This window comes from Anabrus simplex, chromosome 4 (genome assembly GCF_040414725.1).
Source record: "Anabrus simplex isolate iqAnaSimp1 chromosome 4, ASM4041472v1, whole genome shotgun sequence".
NCBI classification, from domain to species: Eukaryota; Metazoa; Arthropoda; class Insecta; order Orthoptera; family Tettigoniidae; genus Anabrus; species Anabrus simplex.
Window position 1 is genome coordinate 374,574,038 of NC_090268.1, and position 21,136 is coordinate 374,595,173.

The 21,136-nt window shown below is 38.3% G+C and overlaps 1 protein-coding gene across 3 annotated transcripts in view; it reads right to left on the reverse strand.

Moving 5' to 3' along the window:
• pnut (septin 7-like protein pnut) overlaps positions 1-21,136 on the reverse strand; it is a 641,502-nt gene that overhangs the window by 42,630 nt on the left and 577,736 nt on the right. The window contains exon 9 of one of the 3 annotated variants that reach the window (XM_067145830.2): positions 848-2,122. The exons of the other annotated variants lie outside the window; for them this stretch is intronic. Coding sequence (XP_067001931.2) covers positions 2,074-2,122 — 49 coding nt within the window. The 3' untranslated portion in view covers positions 848-2,073. Of the gene's footprint in view, positions 1-847; positions 2,123-21,136 lie in introns of those variants that run through there. 3 annotated transcript variants of the gene reach the window in all.

Genomic DNA, 21,136 nt, shown 5'->3' on the forward strand with positions numbered 1-21,136 from the left:
TGAGAGATACCATGTACTAAGGTGCAAATTGAGAACAGAATCTCTGAGACACTTTTGTGAATCAGTGTAATACTTGTATTCATGCACATTGTGCGCAATTAAATATTTATTATATGTGTGTATACCTGTTATGTTATGTGACCCTCTCAGACTGATTCTGATGGTTCCGTCAGCTTCCGCTTTGAGCACTAGTGTTGTACGGCGTCCGGTAAACCATCTGGTGACGAATGAATGTACCACTTCCACTTCTATTGTAATGTCTAAATTTAAACCTCATTGTTTGAGAAGCCTTTCTCATGAACAGTCAAGATTTTCTTCTGAAGACGCAGAGCAAAGTTCTCTGTGAAACGTAAAGAATTTCACATTATTTTCCTGACATGACACAAGCCCAAAAGCCTACGTCATGTCTATAAGAAGAATAATGTGGTTTAAAATTGAAACTTCATAGAATTCCAAATCATGAAAACAGATCAAAATTCTGGAATCTTGGGCAGAGAGAAAGTTAAACCACACAGCTCTACAGACAAACTTGTGAACTGCAATCAATGATGTTCTTCTTAGACTGAATTACAAGGGGAGTTTCAGAAAGGTTTGATTTTATTTCAGCAGATTGGGATGATATTTGTTATTTTCATTTTTACTCTCAAGCACATGAATCAATGAATGCAACAATAAAATCAGGTCTTCAGTTGCAATTCATGAAAAGATTACCATTTTCAGCTTAATTCCTTTGGAAAATGTCATCCTTATTTCATTAAGTACCAAGAATTAATATAAACTAACCCAAAGAAGTTACGAGACACTATCATAAGCCTAATTTTTTATTAGCTACAGCATCACAGTACAGTTACAATCATATTAATGACAGAATAATGAACAGTTGTATTCACTGCCTGTACCCCTTTGTCAACACCCCTCTTCTACTCCAGTCAATCTTCCCTTCTATTATTATCATATTTTCCTACTTTCTTTTCAAGAGTTCCTTAATATCTACTATTCATATCTGCTTGTACATTTTCTGTGACATCTCTGATCCCACTGGAGGCAGAAATACGTAAAATTAGCTGATATCTTTATTTCACCTACAATACATTTACTGAATATTGCTGTGAATAAAGTAAAAATTACATAAAACAATATTTGGTGACAGAGTTCATTAGACTTTAATTTGTAATATAAATTTTTCTCCATCAAAATGAAATAATTTTCTGATGATTCAAGATGTTAAAATGTAACACAAAATTTACATACATTTTTAACAATTATTTGTAGTTTCTGCTAGTTGAAGAGCATGCTTCAATGAGAACTATTTATTTAGAGAAAGGCCTAGAATATAAAGAACTGTTACTTGTTCATCTACTTAAATCACAAAGACAGCAGTGAATTTTATTTTTTTCTCTTGGTGCATACTTATCTTACTTTTGAAGACTAATCTAACCATCTACATATGAGTAAGGACAGACATAAGAATATTACTCTGTAAGCAAAATTTTACTAAATCTGTGGATGTAGAGTATCTAAAAACTTTGCATGTGTCCTATAAGTTTTGTGATCTTCATATATGCCTTTATTATTTACTGTAATTGCCTGATGATGGAAAGAGCACAGAACAATGGGAAGAATGGACAGATAATTCAGCCAAGACAATCTAATTTACAAAATAAAAGTTAAGCTAGCAGGAGAAAAGAAACTGTAATACAGTATACATCATTATCAGCATGAGACACATCTTTACAAATGGCAAAACAATAAAATTATCTAGGTGTTTCAAAAATGAGTCTGAATAATTGAAGAAAAATTGTTGTTTTGCAGCTACATGTTGCCATCCTTAATGTAATCCTTATTATATGAATTTCCATCAATAAAAGAAAGAGTTATGAACAAATTTGTTTGGTACTGCACATTTCTTTAAAAGTGAAATATAACGAGGGTCATGTGAGGCTAAAACTAAATTGCAAAACACTTTTAGAATGATTACAGTTCCAAGGTAGTATCAGTTCAGTATATGTCTTCCACTAGCTTATCTTCAAAAGATGAACTAATGTCATATGAACATGGAGATTCAGAGGTCTGTCATGAATCAGAACTTAATGATGTCGAAGCCCTGCGAAGAACATACCTGCTATGGAAAAATAGTAATTTTCAGATTTGATAGAAGTTTCTGGTAATAAAATACATACTGTAGCTCAGTAACACAATGTCAAAAACAGATAATATTAAAAATAAACACTAGCAGAAATACCAAGAATAAAAATTATGAACATTACACTTCAGAATTTAGAAGCGAGCATAAATAAATTCAGGTGGTATATATACTGAGTGTGTATTATTTAAGTAAAGGAACAAACGAGGGATGGAGGCTCCTTGGTGGATGTGGGACCATATCTTTTCTCCATCCCTAAATTGTATCTGAACAATTTATGCAAAATGTATAATAATAATAATAATAATAATAATAATAATAATAATAATAATAATAATAATAATAATAATAATAATAATAATAATAATAATAATAATAATAAAATAATAATAATAATAATAAAGTTATTGGCTTTACAATCCACTAACTACTTTTATGGTTTTCGGAGACATGACATCTGAGCCACTCAGCCCGGCATAATAACAACAATGCCTGACTGAATAGCTGAGACAGTAAAGCACTGGCCTTCTGACTTCAAGTTGGCAGGTTCAATCCTGGCCTCAGTCTGGTGGTATTTAAAGGTTTCAAACATGTCAATTTTGTGTCTAGATTTACTGGCACATATAAGAACTCCTGCGGGGCAAAATTCTGGAACCTTGGCATCTCTAAAACCATAGAAGTAGTTTTGCAGTATAGGAATTTCATTATGATCTTTATTGACAAACATTCACAATTATAAGAATTGAAGGATGGTTCACCTGTTCAACACAAATTAATATAGGATGTAGTTTATATTCAATACATCACAGGGCCGGTTTAGACCCTTTAAGGGTCTTCTTCAGCCACACAGCTAAAATTGACAATGTACGAGGAAGGGATGCAACATGTATGCTTAAACGAACACTTTAAAAACTATAGCTTGGCTTATAAGTTTACAGAATGATGTGATTACTGTTAAACTACGAGAATTATTAATTCTAATGTCCACTTGTTATGGTTACACAAAGGGTAACATAACTGTTTTTTTGCAGTATACAGATAACCTAAAACTTAGGTATTCACTCCTTGAAAAAAAAGCATGCACATGTACACTTTGTACACAGGGTTGATGTGCTTAGTTGTTGATAAAAGTGTATAGTTGAAGGGGGTTTTTAGTACAGACTGTCTTAGATCCAAAATATTTCTCTGGTGGACTATTTATTTGTGAATATGGATCATGTTTTGGCATAGTGAATCTGAAAAAGAAGGAAAGACACTTCACCAGAGAAATATTTTGTATCTAAGACCGTCTGTACTACAAGGTCCCTTCAACCATACACATTTGTCAACAACTTACGCACAACAACCATGTGTACATTCAATGAAGGCCAGACTAGAGGCCACATTTGACAGAGATAAATATGGTTTCCAATTGCAAGACTAATTATCAGCCTGGTCTGCAACAGCTTCTGAAATATGTTATTTCTAGATTTCAGTTTTTCTGCAGTTTTCTTCAGTTGTTTCTTGAAAGAGAGAGTTCTGTCTAAAATTAATAGTTGGATTCATTGTCATGGCTCAAATGGTTCTTACCCAAGTACACTTCTAATTCATAATTAGCTAGCTTATTGCATAGGTGGAAACATGTCACTGTTGTTTTATTTGGGTTTGGTTTCAGCCTCCAATTGTGGAAATACTCATCAAGAGTGCCTAGGTCGTTAGTTAAGGTCCATTCTGTATTTTCGATCTGTCTGTGTTGAGTAGTAAAAGCCCGGTCATCCGCATACCCGAACTTCCTTGAGATAGTTGCAGGCTGAAGAGAAGTGAGGCTAAGACAGAGCCTTGAGGTAAACCATTATCAAATTTCAATCAATCAATCAATCAATCAATCAATCAATCAATCAATCAATCAATCAATCAATCAATCAATCAATCAATCAATCAATCAATCAATCAATCAATCGCTACTGATGTGCATTTAGGGCAGTCGCCCAGGTGGCAGATTCCCTATCTGTTGTTTTCCCAGCCTTTTCTTACATGATCGCAAAGAAACTGAAAAATTATTGAACATTTCCCTTGGTAAGTTATTCCAATCCCTAACTCCCCTTCCTATAAATGAATATTTGCCTCAATTTGTCTTCTTGAATTCCAACTTTGTCTTCATATTGTGATCTTCCCTACTTTTAAAGACACCACTCAAACTTAAACGTCTACTGATGTCCTCCCACGCCATCTCTCCACTGACAGCTCGGAACATACCACTTAATCGAGCAGCTCGTCTCCTTTCTTCCAAATCTTCCCAGCCCGAACTTTGCAACATTTTTGTAACGCTACTCTTTTGTCGGAAATCACCAAGAACAAATCAAGCTGATTTTCCTTGGATTTTTTCCAGTTCTTGAATCGAGTAATCCTGGTGAGGGTCCCATACACTGGAACCATACTCTAGTTGGGGTCCTACCAGAGACTTATATGCCCTCTCCTTTACATCCTTACTACAACCCCTAAATACCCTCATAACCATGTGCAGAGATCTGTACCCTTTATTAACAATCCCATTTATGTGATTACCCCAATGAAGGTCTTTTCTTATATTAACACCTAGGTACTTACAATGATCCCCAAAAGGAACTTTCACCCCATCAATGCAGTAATTAAAACTGAGAGGATTTTTTCCTATTTGTGAAACTCACAACCTGACTTTTAACCCCATTTATCACCATACCATTGCTCATCATCCATCTCGCAACACTATCGAGGTCACCCTGCAGCCGCTCAGACAATTGATGGCATTTCCCAAAATTAAGCGGAATGTTGAGTTCAATTAACATGTTATCCACAAATCTAACGATTCTTGTGCAAGGTATGATACTGAGCAGTTTGTACACCATACCATGTCTCCAGACAGTGTTGTATGCATAAGTTACACCAATGAATGCAAGCAATGTCTTAAGACCTTTCTGGAAGCCAGCTTCTATGTGTGTGGTCAGTGATAGTACTTGAGCTGTACGATTTCATTTGGTCGAAATCCGGCTTGTTCCAGCGGCACATGATCAAGGATTGCAGAACTTATTCTGCTGTACAGAAGTCTTTCTAATAACCTATACACTGTACTCTGTAGTGCAATAGGTCTGTAGCTTTGAGGTCTATCACTTGGTTTGCCTGGTTTCAACCTTTGTTCTTTTAAATGCACGAGGTATATTCCCAGTTTGCAGGATATCTGAGTAGTAGTTTGCTAGCCACACTTTTGCATATTTTCCATAGTGGAGCAGGAATTCAGGATGGATACCATTAAAACCTGGAGCTTTACATGGTTTAACATCTTCTAGTGCCCTTGAAATGTTTTTTGGTGTGAACAGACAAGAGAATTCACCATCCTCCAGACACTTTGATTTGAAGATTTTAAGCTCCTGTTTACATTGGGTGGTGTGCATTCTTTGTTTTGGTGCTTTTGATGATGACACCATACGTGAGGATAGAGCATTTGGACTGAGGGTACTGTTATCACGCATTGTTTTGTTTCCACCTCCTAGCTTTCAAAAAAAGTGACCAAGCTTTCCTACTTGAGTGTTTAAAGTTGAGGTTGTCAATTGTTTTAGCTCATTTCTGTAAATTTATAAGATAAGCCATACTTTTTAAAGTGCTCATTTAAGCATACACGTTACATCCCTTTTACATGTATCGTCAATTTTAGCTGTAACAAAATTCCAACTCCACATTAAGTAAATGTTTGTACAGTGGAACTCGACATCTCGAATCACCTCGGGACCTAAATTTTATTTCAAGTTATCGAAATTTCGAGATATAGAGAATACCGTTTTTGAACATGTATAGCACATAATTGAATCATATGTATCTACGGGCTTATACTGAATACAATACTTTTAAGAGTATTTAAAAATGAACAAACTCTATTTTACGGCATCAGTTTAATTATAACGCTTATTACAGTATCTTTTTAGAGGACAGGATACAGTACATACAGTAGTGAAACAAGAAACATACCTCCGTTAACACCTTTGGAAAAAATCCGCTAGTCTCTTCTGTTTGTTACTGTTAACCTTTACTCCCTTCACGTTGAAACTTCTTGCCAATACCACGCAGCAGAGATTCGTAAATGGAGCTCCTCATGTGCAACTTCGGGGGATTGCTTTTGTATGTGACCGCTAATTAATGCACACCCGAGAAAGAGCGAAGCTTCGCAGATTTTCCGATTACTAGAAGTTATAGTTTTTCGGTTCTCATCATATTAGCTCCCAGCATAACTGTAACCATTTCTTTGCTTGTTAACTGTTCCTCACAAACCATAAATGCCGTATTGCACAGTTAATGCTGCACAAAATTTAGAGTTATAGAGTATTTTTTGCTTCAAGGAAGGAAATGCTTGCTTTGAGAAATTGGTGTAACCAAATCGGAGTAATAGAGAAATAAATACACGTGAAGAATAGGAGAAACTGTCGGGAAACTTCAGTTACTTCGAAATACTGAAAATTCGAGTGATGGATGTTTGAGATATCAAGGTTCGATTGTATTTACGGCAATATTTATGCCAAGTTATAGGTTATGTATTTATTTTGTACTGTCTTTTTTTTTTCATTGTAGGAATACTGTAGGTATTTATTAATGTATCATAAACATTATTTATTCATTGCAAGAACTGTGTGTTAAATTGGTGGTATTCTGTGGCACAAAAATTTGGGAATCTTGGTTAAGCAAGAGAACTAAATATAGAGAAGGTCGTGTAAGAAGTTTGTTTGCCCAAATGGCGTGTCTCCCAACAGTTTTCAAGGCGTCAGTACGCCAATGTTGAGCGTCACAATATTGAAAACGGCGTGCCACATGTGACAGAAATGGAAGATGGCGATTAGCTAGGACAGAGAAAACCATGTGACTTGAAGAGTTTATTTTATGTAACAAAAACTTTTCAGTCTGTCAAACCAACAGCAATTACAATATAAATTATTACACTATAAATATACCTGTAAAAATATACACTATTATACAAAGAATGACATGTTTCATTCTACAAGAACACCCTCAGATTCTATCAAATCACTTAAAACATGCTTATATATCTACAGTATTGTTTACGTTGCATAAACTTGTCAGTGATAGAGAGTTTAGTGATAACACGAACCAGTAATGACAAAAAGTAAATTTACAAGTATTAATATAATGAGAAACTTACATACTTATCTAGACTGCTGATGCCGAGTCCGTTGTCACCAAACACTATTTCAGGACTGTGGTCATGGAAAGTTTTGGATAAAGCACACTGCTCGCGGAGAGGGAAAGGGAAGCATGGGAGGGACCTTGTGGAGCGTTGTGGATCTCTCCTATTGGATGATAAAATAGAGTATACTGCACTGTGGAGAGGGGAGGGGGAAGTAGGGCAGAGCGAGTGGAGCTCTGTGGAACCTTCTATCAACAATGGAGAGGGGAGAGAAGGTTATTGACCTACTTCATGTTAAAATGTAATTTTATGCAATAAGAATGAATGCAAATTAACAATTTTAGGTGAATAATGTAAGGAATTGAAATGGAGACTAATTATTAAATGTTACTATGATGAAAGCTAATTTAATGAGCAAGTGTTGCCTAAATGTTATGCGAGTAGAGCGAAGAGGGAGGAATTTTCGAAGTGTGTATGGTAATTTAGGTTAGTTACATTAGCATTTTTTGCAATGTAAATTTCTACTGCCTGTGATGCTTTTACGGCCCGTACTTATAAACATGATACTGTACAGGCTTTTGGGCTTATGCCTTGTCAAGAAAATAAGGTGAAATTCTTTACGTTTCGCAGAGAACTGTACTCTGCGTCATCAGAAGAAAATCTTGACTGTCCATGAGAAAGGCTTCTTAAACAATGACTTTTTGAAGTTAGGTGTTATAATAGAAGTGGAAATGGTACGTTCATTCGTCACCAGATGGCTCCCCAGACGTGGCACAGCGCTAGCGTTCGAAGCGGAAGCTGATCGAACCATCAGAATCAGTCTAAGAGGGTCCCATAACATGTGTACATAACATATGACATTGACAGGTGTATGGCATTGACACAAGCCTGGAATGAAACATCTGGCGATGAGGAACATACGAATTTGGAAAACACCAAGACGAAATAACAATAGTGAAGGGAGAGGGAAGGGAACTAACTATGTAAATCCTTAATAGCTGGCAACCAGGTATTACTTAATTGATAGCCGGTGTCCCTGTTGACATGGTTGGGATTGCTACGCATTTCCACAGCTTCCCGTATAATCCTGGACCTGTAGTGTCTAGTGTGGGTAAGAGCTCGAGCATCTTGGAACATGATATCATGACCCAACGACAGAGCGTGCTCAGCTATTGCCGATTTGTCTGACTGGTTGAGACGAATATTACATTCATGTTCCTTGACACGGGTACCAATGGACCGGCATGTTTGGCCGATGTATACCTTACCGCAAGTACAGGGAATTTCGTATACCACAGGATGTGAAAGTGGGGACAATTTGTCCTTGATTTTACTCAGACTGTGAACAATTTTAGTGGCAGTGCCAAACACGGTTTTTATATTGTGTTTGCGGAGGACCTTGGCAATTCAATCTGTGGTGTTGTGAATGTAAGGCAAGTAGGCAGTTTCCTTCACTTCTTCCTTCTGTGAGCTTTGCTTGGTCGTTTCTCTGGGATGCAGGGCTCTATGAATCTGCAAATCACTGTAACCATTACCCTTGAATGTGACTGAGTGAGTCTATCTCAACCTGGATATTTGATGGCTCACAAATTCGTCTCGCCCTCTTGGCGAGTCACAGAGACTTACAGTAATTGAGAATCTTCCACCTTTTTGTTACTTTTTATTTGCTTTTTAGCAATTTAATTAATTATAAACAGTACATGTTTCGTTCTCACTTGAGAACATCTTCAGCTCTTGTTAAGCTTCAATTACTGTAAGTCTCCGATTAGAATTTGATGCGGAAAATGAAGCCGACTACTTACACTCTTGGCGAGTGTCGTGAGAATGCCTTGTTTTCATGCTGGATGGTGGTGAGAATCTGCATGAAGATAGCGATTTGTGTGGGCAGGCTTACGATAGACGCTATGTCCTAAGGAGCTGTCCGGTTTCTTTCCTACTAGAAAATCCAAGAAAGGAAGGCATCCGTCCGACTCCATCTCCATAGTGAGTTTAACTGAAGGGTGTTGCTGATTTAGGTGGTTTAGAAATAAATGAAGTTTCTCAGGACCTTCTGGCCTGCTGTCGCTCCCTCTAAAATTCCCACTGAGGAGTTAATTACTTCCGACGAGGAAGCCATCCACAAACTACCCATGGATGAGGCTGAGGAGTTAAGACAGAAATGTGTGAGAGTCATAAGGTCCGCTGTTGTACCCGCGCCCAATTTAACAAGAGGCGAAAGGAGAGCTCCGAAGGAACTTGGAGATTATTCTGAACTGACCATTCTCTCAGCTGATAAGGGTAATGCGACAGTGGTTATGGACACTGACAAGTATAAGAATAAGATCTCGGCTATATTGTCAGAGCCTGTTTACAGACTGAGCTCACATGACTCGTGTGTCCAATGCACCGTGAAGCTCTTAAGGCAATTTTCAATTCCAAAAGAGGAGGCTAAACATAGCCGAGATCTTATTCCCCGGGGGATGCAGTGTGACCTAGATTATATGGACTGCCTAAGATCCATAAAAAAAGATGTTCCCCTCAGACCTATTGTTAGTGCAATAGGTTCTCCTACATTTGCTCTGGCTAAATACCTAAGCAAGTTGGTTCAGCTACACATAAGATGTAGTGAATCATACGTCAGAGACTCTCGGTATTTCATCAACAAGCTGTCAACCATAACCCTTCAACCTAACGCACTTTTGGCGAGTTTCGATGTGGAGTCCTTGTTCACTAAAGTGTCAATTGACTCGGTCATGTCTCTCATTGAACACCTGTTCCCTGAGGACATTACTAAGCTATTTTACCACTGCAGGACTTCCAGCTATTTCTTGTGGGGTGAGAATTTTTATGAACAGATGGACGGAGTGGCTATGGGAAGTCCACTTACGGCCATAGTGGACAGTTTCTTTATGAAGCATTTTGAGGAAGAGGCTACTGTTTCAGCGCCCGTCAAACCTATGATATGGTGGAGGTATGTTGACAATGCATTTGTGGTCTGGACAGAAGGTCCTGAGAAAATTCATCTATTTCTTAACCACCTAAATCAGCAACACCCTTCAATTAAATTCACTATGGAGATGGAGTCAGATGGATGCCTTCCTTTCTTGGATGTTCTAGTAGGAAAGAAAACAGATGGCTCCTTAGGACATATCGTCTATCGTAAGCCTACCCACACAAATCGCTATCTTCATGCATATTCTCACAACCATCCAGCACAAAAACAAGGCATTCTCACAACACTCGCCAAGAGGGCGAGACAAATTTGTGAGCCATCAAATATCCAGGTGGAGATGGACACACACAAAGTCACGTTCAAGGGTAATAGTTACAGCGATCTGCGGATTCATAGAGCCCTACATCCCAGAGAAACGACCAAGCAAAGCTCACAGAAAGAAGAAGTGAAGGGAACTGCCTACTTGCCTTACATTCACAACACCACAGATCAAATTGCCAAGGTCCTCCGCAAACACAATATAAAAACCGTGTTTGGCACCGCCACTAAAATTGTTCACAGTCTGAGTAAAACCAAGGACAAATTGTCCCCACTTTTACATCCTGTGGTATAGGAAATGCCCTGTACTTGCGGTAAGGTAGACATCAGCCAAACATTGGTACCCGTATCAAGGAACATAAACATAATATTCATCTCACCAGCCAGACAAATTGGCAATAGCTGAGCACGCTCTATCGTTGGGTCATGATGTCATGTTCCAAGGTGCTCGAGCTCTTACCCACACTAGACACGTAGAAATCCCAACAATTTCAACAGGGACACTGGCTATCAATTAAGTAATACCTAGTTGCCAGCCATTAAGGATTTACGTAGATAGTTCCCTTCCCCGTCCCTTCACTATTGTTATTTTGTATCGGTGTTTTCCAAATTCGTACGTTCCTCATCACCAGATGTTTCATTCCAGGCTTGTGTCAATATCATACACCTGTCAATGTCCTATGTTAAGTATGCATGTTATGGGACCCTCTTAGACCAATTCTGATGGTTCGGTCAGCTTCCGCTTCGAACGCTAGCATTGTGCCACGTCTGGGGAGCTATCTGGCGACGAATTAACGTAATTTCCACTTCTATTTCAACACCTAATTTCAAAAAGTCATTGTTTAAGAAGTCTTTCTCGTGGACAGTCGAGATTTTCTTCTGATGACGCAGAGCACAGTTCTCTGTGAAACGTAAAGAATTTCCCCTTATTTTCTTGACACGGCATAAGCCCAAGAGCTTCTACAGTATTACGTCTGTAAATTTCTATTGCTTTGTTTATATTCAAAGATTTACTTCTATTTTCGATGTGTAAAATGTTTAGATCTGTGTTGATGTCTGAAACTGTGTGAACAGTGGTGTATGTGCTCCCCGAAGGCTGAATGCCGATTATATCTCATAGCTTTTTTTGTGTTCTTTGTACCTTGTGTGGAAATTACGTTTTGTTTGACCTATATATGTGGCATTGCAGTAGGTCAATAACCTTATGAGCCTAACGAGATCGCCTGTTGTATGGCAAAGATCAGCGCTGCATGACCACCATATTTACGGCTTAAATCTTAAGAATATTCCTTTTTTTTTAAAGACAAGATCATCAAATTGGATGAAACACCCTATAGCTGGTTCACGACTGAGCCTAGCTCTGACCTGCCTCTCACCCATCTACCAGAATAGCTCAATTTGAAAGTATTCCTTACAAGTTTTAAATGTTCTGATGTAGCTTTGTATCAATCCTATTTCCGAGGCCAGAATTTCAATCTCCCCAGTCAACATACTGAAACTACCAGATTCCAACAATGCTTGCAACATTTTGAGGTAAGGTCATTCATATTTAACATTGCAGAAAGATTGTTTGCAAGAAGTGTTAAACTACCTCATTAAATATGTGTGGTATATTTGTTCTCCAGGGTTTTTTCAACAGTTCATAAAGGAACTTCCGTTTTAAATACGGACAGCATCAATGGACATTGTATTCTGTACGAGACGTTATGGCAGGCATGTCACGTTTCAAGTTATATTTCAATTTTAACATTGAAGACAACAAAAGTTTTTGCAAGAAGTGAGGTCATTTTGTGTAAATAATGTATGTATATTTATATAGTGTAATGGTTATAGTGTCCGCCATGCCAACTTGCTACGGGCCCGGGTCGTCACCCTATTCGGCCCACCCTCTTACTTCAGCCGTGCCAATCACGAGCAGCACTTAAGTACTAGGCCAGTCTCTCTCGCCTCTGCCCGCGGTCCCACAGCAGAGGACTACGGAAATGACTGGAAGATTAATCTGGAGTCTTCCATCTCGCGATGTTCCTGGATCCATCGAGCAACCAGACTATTCTAGAAGGGCCAGCACAGGTATATAAGAGAGGAATGACCTGCCTGTAGTTAGTGAGAGTGAGTGAGAGCGAGATTGAGTTCGCTGGTGTGAGTTAGCAAAGAGCGCGGTCAGTGATAGCCTGGGCTGAGATGTCAGCCTGATGGAGTATCTGCCTGTTGGAGCCTAGGACTCGTTCCTGTTTCCCTGATGTCGTGTGTGCGAGTCCCTTGAGGCCGGCTGCTGGAGAAGAACCTGGGGTGTTCTGGAGCAGCGCGAAGGTAACACTGGGTGGCGACATGTGCAGACTGCGAACGGGGTTCGACGGATTGAATGAAGAGCGGTTACTATCCCGACCTGCGAGACTAACGTGTAGGCTGTGGACCGTGACAGCGCTAATGAGTGTGACTCAGTGGCTGAGTGAGTGTAGTGTAAATAATCGATGACCTTCTATGTGAGTGTAAAACTGTGTAGTGTGAGAACAAGTGAGAAGCTGAGGAAGAGAGAGAGCACGCGAACCGTGTAAGTATGTAACCATGTACGTGTGTAAATTGTAAGCTTGGCTATTGTCTGTGTGTGTGTGTGTGTGTGTGTGTAAATCTGTAATTGTAGTGCTTGGTTAATATATCTTAGAAATAGGACGCTACCAGGTTCTGTACTCGTTTATTCATTTATTTACCCCGCCAACATGATACAATATCTTTTGCGTTTCTCAAATAATCCTTAAAAAGGCATTGGGTTCTTCCATTTGTTTCAATTTCTGAACAAGGGAGTTTTGTAATCTACCACGTGATTTTATGGCTGATAAAGCCTCAAATAGAGACAAAATATGTCCCTAATATTCAATATGTTTTTTAATTAAATAGTTTTTCACTTGTAAAGTGATGTGTATTGATTGGATGGTCCAAAATCTTTGTTTCTTAGTTTTTTATTATTATTATACAATCTTCCTGCAACAGCTGCAGGTTGCCCAAAGACAAACAATACCTTAACAACAATAATGGACGTGGATACAATAGACAATGTGATCGCATGATGACAAATGCAGGCAATCGAGTGAGGCATGTCAAACATCTATTTGAGGTATCAATACGGATCTATACGATGAAGTTCGTGAATTGTACTACAGTATACACTATTTTATCATCCAACAGGAGAGATCCACAACACTTCACGATGTTCTTGTAGAACAAAACACGTCATTCTTTGTATAATAGTGTGTATTTTTACAGGTATGTTTATAGTGTTATAATTTATATTACAATTGCTGGGTGTTCGACAGACTGAAAAGTTTTTGTTACATTAATGTGCCATTTCACTGTTCCCAAGCAGGTCTAATTGGAACAAAATGGAGTTTGAGCCATGAGAACGTCATTGGTAAAGCGTCAGAATATTCCTACATGTCAAAGGAGTACTGTTTTCGTCAGGCATTTAATGAGAAAGGAGCATAGAAGGCGGTGGTAAAGAAAGACGCAAGAAGATTGTTGAAATTTATTATTGGAATATAACAGTCAATTCGCACTAAAGGTACAGAAGACCGAGCTCGATAGCTGCAGTCGCTTAAGTGCGGCCAGTATCCAGTAATCGGGAGATAGTGGGTTCGAGCCCCACTGTCGGCAGCCCTGAAGATGTTTTTCCGTGGTTTCCCATTTTCACACCAGGCAAATGCCGGGGCTGTACCTTAATTAAGGCCATGGCCGCTTCATTCCAATTCCTAGGCCTTTCCTATCCCATTGTCGCCATAAGACATATCTGTGTCCGTGCGACGTAAAGCAAAAAAAAAAAAAAAAAAAAAAAGGTACAGAAGAAGAACCTCATCCAGAACTACTCGAGAGGAAGAACAATATCGTCTAGATGAAGTTTAAGACATTAGATAGATAAGGGTCACTGTCTACGAACTATTTTGCGAGATATCGGCGCTGAATAATATTTCACTTTGAAAATTGAAACTGTCCCTACAGAGTAAAAAGATTTCCGTACAACTGTGTCACGATATCTTTATAAAACAACGTGTTAGCCGGTATAATTGACTTTGAGAGGCCACATAGCAGTGATATCAGCATAGCAAAAGAGAAAAGAAAAACGTTGACTACCAGAGCTCAATTGAAATATTCGTAGATACATTACAAGTCTTAGAATAACCCAAAGATCATTTTTAAGAAGCGGTATTCCCATATGATATGTAGATTATAGGAGGCTATATGTGTAAGATGACGAAATTAACCATGCTGACGTATTGTTCTGTTTGGATTGCGCAGGAGACCACAGCTACCCAGATTATGGCGACACGAGATGACGGATCCAACCCAAGATGACCAGTAACCGACCGAGACTGTCCCAGGAGTTCCCAAATAGATGAGGGAAATGCCGTGAACCAAGCCTGCATGTCTAACCATCGAGACATGCAATGACAACGAGGGAATACAGAAAAAAGTCATTGAGTTATTATTGTACGAGAAATTCATTTCTTTTGAAAGTGCTATCTTAATATCGTAGGAGTAATAACATATAAGAAGACTACTTTTATAAATAGGTTAGAGGTTGGTAGGTAATCATCTGACCTAGCCATCATATCCATATATAGGTGGCAGTTAACCAGTGATAATTAGGTATTCTGTTTGTAATGCTGTCAATATTAAGTGAAAAAAGGTTAAGTTTTTCCTTTAGGTGAATGATATGCGACGTTGTGGTAGTCGCTAGGTTTTTAGAAGAACATATGACATGAAATTGAGTGGAAATGAGATCGTATACAAGATTTTGAGGGCTTAATAGTAAAATGTGGTGATATTTATGAATTTATCCAAGATCGAGAATACAACGGAGTGATCAGGTGAATGGTCAATGATGGCATAATAATATACGTCAGGTTGAAATGAATTGACGTGTTTAAGGTAATGTAGAATGTTATATGAGATGAATAATGTGAAGTGATTGTTTTATATGCAAGTAATGGTAAGAGATTATGATGAATAATGTTGGTGATATTTATTGTTTCATTGCAAGTGAAGTTTTAGTTTATTTTAGTGATGATATTGTTTCAATTTGCATATTTTTGAGATAATGGATGATTACAATCTGTTTTCAATCGACCGTTGATACTTGAATAAGCCACATATAGCGTAGAATACGATCTCAGTAACGTTCTTATGTTGATATTCAGTTGGTAGTTCATCGAATAATTCCTAATAAGAGGGATAACATAGAAATAGCCTATTTTCATGTGTTTCTTCTAATCACAAGAATTCTTACTCAGGTTAGCAAAGCTAGGAAGCTTATTTTACTGCATTACCCAATATCACTGGTAATTTTTCTTCACAACTGAAGATTGTTAATAATCGATAGAATCTTCGTACAAGCTAGATCATCTGAAAACAGCGTGATCTGGTTGAATGACTGTCAGATATATTTAATAGTACCATATTATAACATAGATAAGCACTTAAATTAAGACTTACAAATAAGAGAACAATTTGAGTAATTTTTAGGCATTATATTTGATCATATTTTTCTGAAGAATGAATGAAAACCTACAACCTGCTTTCCAGTCATTGACCAGGTCAGGGATGGAATGAATGAATCATATATAGGCTGTTAGTACGATGGGGTCGCCACTCCCAAAGTGATTTATTGACGACTGATAAATGCTATGAAATGATAATGGAGAGTGTTGCTGGAATGAATGATGACAGGGAAAACCGGAGTACCTGGAGAAAAACCTGTCCCGCCTCTGCGTTGTCCAGCACAAATCTCACATGGAGTGACTGGGATTTGAACCATGGTATCCAGCGGTGAGAGGCCGACGCGCTCCCATCTGAGCCACGGAGGCTCTTTTTCTGAAGAATATAATAACTAAATGGATTATCTTTCTCTATAAAGAAGAAAGCGCTAAGAATCTTGAAAGAATGTTAGATAAGTGTAATACATGTTGAATATTTTTATGGTTTCTGAAAACATTTTCTCATGTCCGTAATTGAACATGAACAGTTACAATCAAGCAAAATCGTTGCACTGTGAAGGAATTAGCAAGTGTTTGATGAAGGCGAGATAGATTGTAGGAACATTTTGCACAAGAGTTAATAAGATGAAAGATGCGATTCTAATTTTTGTTTGTAATTCAGTCGTAAAATTCTGCGTCCAATGCATTTGATAACTCTCAATCGACGACATTGTAAATAATGTAATCTGATATATTTCCCTTCATTCAATTAGATGCATCTAATATTTTCAATCTAATATTTCCAAGACATTTCCTAGATTTTTTTATTTTTTTAAATACATCGAGTTGAACCTCTAGGGACTGCGTGGTAACAACCAACTTCATTTCAGTGTCTAGGTCTTGTTCTTGTTCCGGCTTTGACTTCCTGCCAGTATCTTCTCAGCCCAGCGATGAGTGCCTGTTTATGCTCTTCAGACAAAGGTCCTTTCCGTTCTGGAAGTTGATGCCATTTGAAAACCTTGATAGTTGTTCACCAATCTTCTGAATGCGTTCCTGTCATGAATTTCTTGGTTTGAAATACCAATCTGCCTCAGATCTTTTTTGCATTCCTGGAACCATCTCGGCCTTGTTGCTTTAGATCGAATAAAATTCCATATTCTTTTTGTTAGTCGATCATCAGTCATCCTCAAGAGATGACCATAAAATAATAGCCGTCTCTTCTTAATTGACGCTGTGAGAGGTTCTGTCTTGCTGTACAAATCCTCATTTGGTCTCATTCGCCACTGTCCATCAACCCACCTATTACCTAGGATTTTTCTTAGTATCCTGCGCTCTCTTTCCTCCAGCCGGTCAGCTTGACCTTTACTACTTAAGGTCAAAGTTTCAGACGCATATAATCCCTCAGGTTTTACAACTGTATTATAGTGTCGGAACTTGGCCCCTATTCTCGTAGACTTTGTATTATAGATATTCTTTGTCATTTGGGATGCCTGGTCTAACTTTCTCATCCTGACATTAATTGCTTCCTCTTCTAATCCATTCTGCTGGATGACTTCACCAAGATATCTGAAATTCTTGACACGACTGATTTTTCCAAGATTAGTGATCATCCATTCAGGTCCATCACAGATGTTTGTCATATATTTTGTTTTCGAAATACAAATCTGGAGTCCTACCTTTTCAGCAACTTCTGGCAGCCTATTGATCTTGTTGATTGCTGAATCTATGTTGTTAACAAAAATGGCCAGGCAGTCAACGTACACCCCTTTGTGCTTAGGACCAAGTCTGAACTGATCTTCCTTTTCTTCTTCTTGGTCTAACAACTTCCTCCACTCTCGAATGACTTTTTTCAAAACACAGTTGAAAAGGAGTGGGGATAGTCCATCTCCCTGTCTGACACCCGTTATGATTGTAAAGGGTTGTGAGATCTCACCCATAAATTTTACCTTCGACACTGTGTTGGTTAGAGTTTGTTTGATCAAATTTCTTGATGTATCGTCCACTCCAAACTCTTCCAAAATATTCATTAATGACTTGCGGTCAATGGAGTCATATGCTTTCTGAAAGTCAACAAACACAACCACGTAGCTGTGTCCTGTCTTCTTGTACCTGATGATGCCCTTCAGGTTAAATATTTGTTCTGGGCATGAATGGCTTTTTCTGAAGCCGGCCTGATATTCCCCAATATGTTGGTCAAGGTGAGCTTCTATTCTGTTCTGAACTGTTTTGGAGAAAATCTTATAGGAAACAGACACTAATGAGATGCCCTTATGGTTGTTGACATTCTTTTTATCACCTTTCTTGTGCAAAGGGTGGATTAATGCTGACAGCCATTCAGTTGATATCATTCCAGTTTTTTACCAGATATCTTCAAATAGCTTGACTAGTACATCTAGAGTTTCATCATTTGCCAGCTTCAGTAGTTCTGCCACTATCGAATCTTCACCAGCTGCCTGATTATTCTTTAAGCTGTTTATAATCTGTTTGATCTTCTCTTTACAAGGAGGGGTTGAGTTGGGTAGTTTGTGGATCGTGTCGCACACAGGGAATCTTTCTTTTGGTTCATCACAATTAAGAAGGTTTTCAAAGTACCGAGATATGATCGTACAGTTTTCTTTGTTGGTCAAGCCCAGCATTCCATTTCCATCTCTAAAACAAAGACTGGGGGCTTGGTACCCTCTCAAATTAGTCTTGAATGTTTGATAGAAGTCTCTGGAATTGTTTTCCCGGGAATTCTGATCGATCTGTTCTAACTGCTGTTTCTCATATAGTCGCTTGGCCCTTTGGAAAGTTCTGGCTGCTTCTTTTCGAGCTTCATGGAACACATCGAAATCTTCAGATCTTCAGGTCGAGTTCCACTTTTTCCAGGCATTTGTTCTTTGGGTCAGCACTTCATCACAGACCTCATTCCACCACCGAGATATTATATATATTTGGGGGGGGGGTTAATTTATATGACATCAAGTCAGTTATTTCTTCCCTACTTTCTCGAAGAAGAATTCAACATTTAATTATTCTCCTCAAGTTTTATTTTCATTTTCAAATAAATATTGTATTGTAAAACTTAAGCACTCTTTCAATGACTTCTTATAATAAGTATTAGATGTAAGTGATGATTATTTTATATTTTCATGAGCCAAATGCGGAAACTAATAAAATTACGGGTAGAAGACGTCCACTACGTAGATTAGGTCTTTCCTGCAAGCATGAGCCGGCAATCTTTTCTCGAATGCGGAACCCATAGCCCATAAATTTTAAGAAACTAGAAATTGAGATATATTCGAGCTAGCCTGGATCTCATGCGACTCGACATTGAAAAATATGGCTTCATTCTTAACAAAGTTTATTTTATGGCTGGTTTGCCGGAAGATTGGTCTTATTGGTCTTAAGTAGTGGAAATGTTCTGATCAGCTGGTTGTCCTACTTGAAGTGTGCGATATGTAGTCCTATTGAATGCCGCTTGTGTCTGTATCTTGGAGATTTGTCTCTCATCGATGGACGTCCGGTTGGGACATCCGTCAGGCTTAGATATCATTGTATATACTGAAGTCTGCTATGTAGTGCTAAGCCATTATACTTAGCTGAATATAACATGAGTATAGTTTCACTGTGAAAACAAACCATGAACTTGTCAGGAAAGTTATTGGTGAGGTATTGTGGTATTTAACCTAAACTCCGAGATGGTATAGCGGGTTATGCGGCTGAAGTTCATGAGCCTGTTATTCAGACTAGTCAGATTATATATGGTATAAAAATTCTAGCTAGGAAGAAGATCTTGTGTAAATATGTACAGTGGAGTTCAGTGTGTGTCAAGGGACCGAGAAAGTCCTAATGTAGTATTTATTTCACAGCAAGGTCGTCGTAACAGCTAATTTAATTCAGATGTTGTCTAAATTCAGTGCCAATTGTGAGTAATAAGAGAAAACCGTGTATTTCTTATGCATTGTGATTTGTGTTGTCATGTGTTATGGAGGTGGTATGCTATGGGTATATTGATTTGGTTCATTTTAAGTGTGTATTTCTCGCATTGTCGTTTCGTCAGGTGTTGTGAAGGTGGATGGTGGCCTATTGGTATGCTACAACAATATTGAGGTGGTTAATTTTGAAAGTATATTTTTTATTATTTTAATTGACTGTGTGTCATTTCACAAAAGAGTATAACCTAGCCAGTATATCCTCATACCTCTTCAGTTCAACATGTCATCAGGTTAGGTAAAGTCAGGATATAGTCAGCCTATGACCCCACCCTGGATAAGAGTCTCATGCTAAGTTCATATCAAGCATCATCAAGTACACTGGCATCCAATCAGTTTTTTTTTGTTTGTTAGTTGTGTTCCATAACATTGTATTAATTAAGTGGAAATTAAATGTATAGGGGAGTCCATAAGCCTATAAATGCCACTTGGGTGCTACAGCAGTTTAGTTTTAATAATAATAATAATAATAATAATAATAATAATAATAATAATAATAATAATAATAATAATAATAATAATTCCGCTATTACCAGTCCCAAGCCCGGGGCCTCGTCTATCAAGAGACGGGGAAGTGAGGAGGGGGAGGAGTAACAACCTCGTTAAAAAACCTGGGTCCATCTGGCTTTGGGTGGTAGCACCCAGTAAGGGCCCCTGCCTAGGGTTACAGGTGAAACCTGGCCAACGGTCTTGAAGGCGGAAGAGGAACTCTGCTTTAGTTCCGAACGGTGGAGAGAGTGGAAGAGCCTAGTGGAGTGAACCACGAACAAAAATCAAATTTCGGACTAACAATCCGATCTTATCCTGGAATCTAATTCCTCACTTTGTATTTTATACAGTTTCAATTGCAGTATGGAAAGTCCACTGAATGAAGGCACTACCCCAGGTGGTAACTCGAAAGAGAAATCCACCATTGCGTCACGCAATGCATTGGGACTAAAGGTTCTGGGGAGTCCCAACAACTGCAATCAGAAGGTTGAGTCGGAGCAACCTTGGAATCCTTCTAAAATAAAATTCAAAAAGGAATTCTTTTTTGGCACTTTAAATGTAAATGCTCTACTCAAGACTGGTAAACAAAAAGAACTAGAAATACTTCTAGAGAAAAACAAAATTCAAATTTTGGCAGTTCAAGAAACTAGATTCCTAGATGAAAATGTA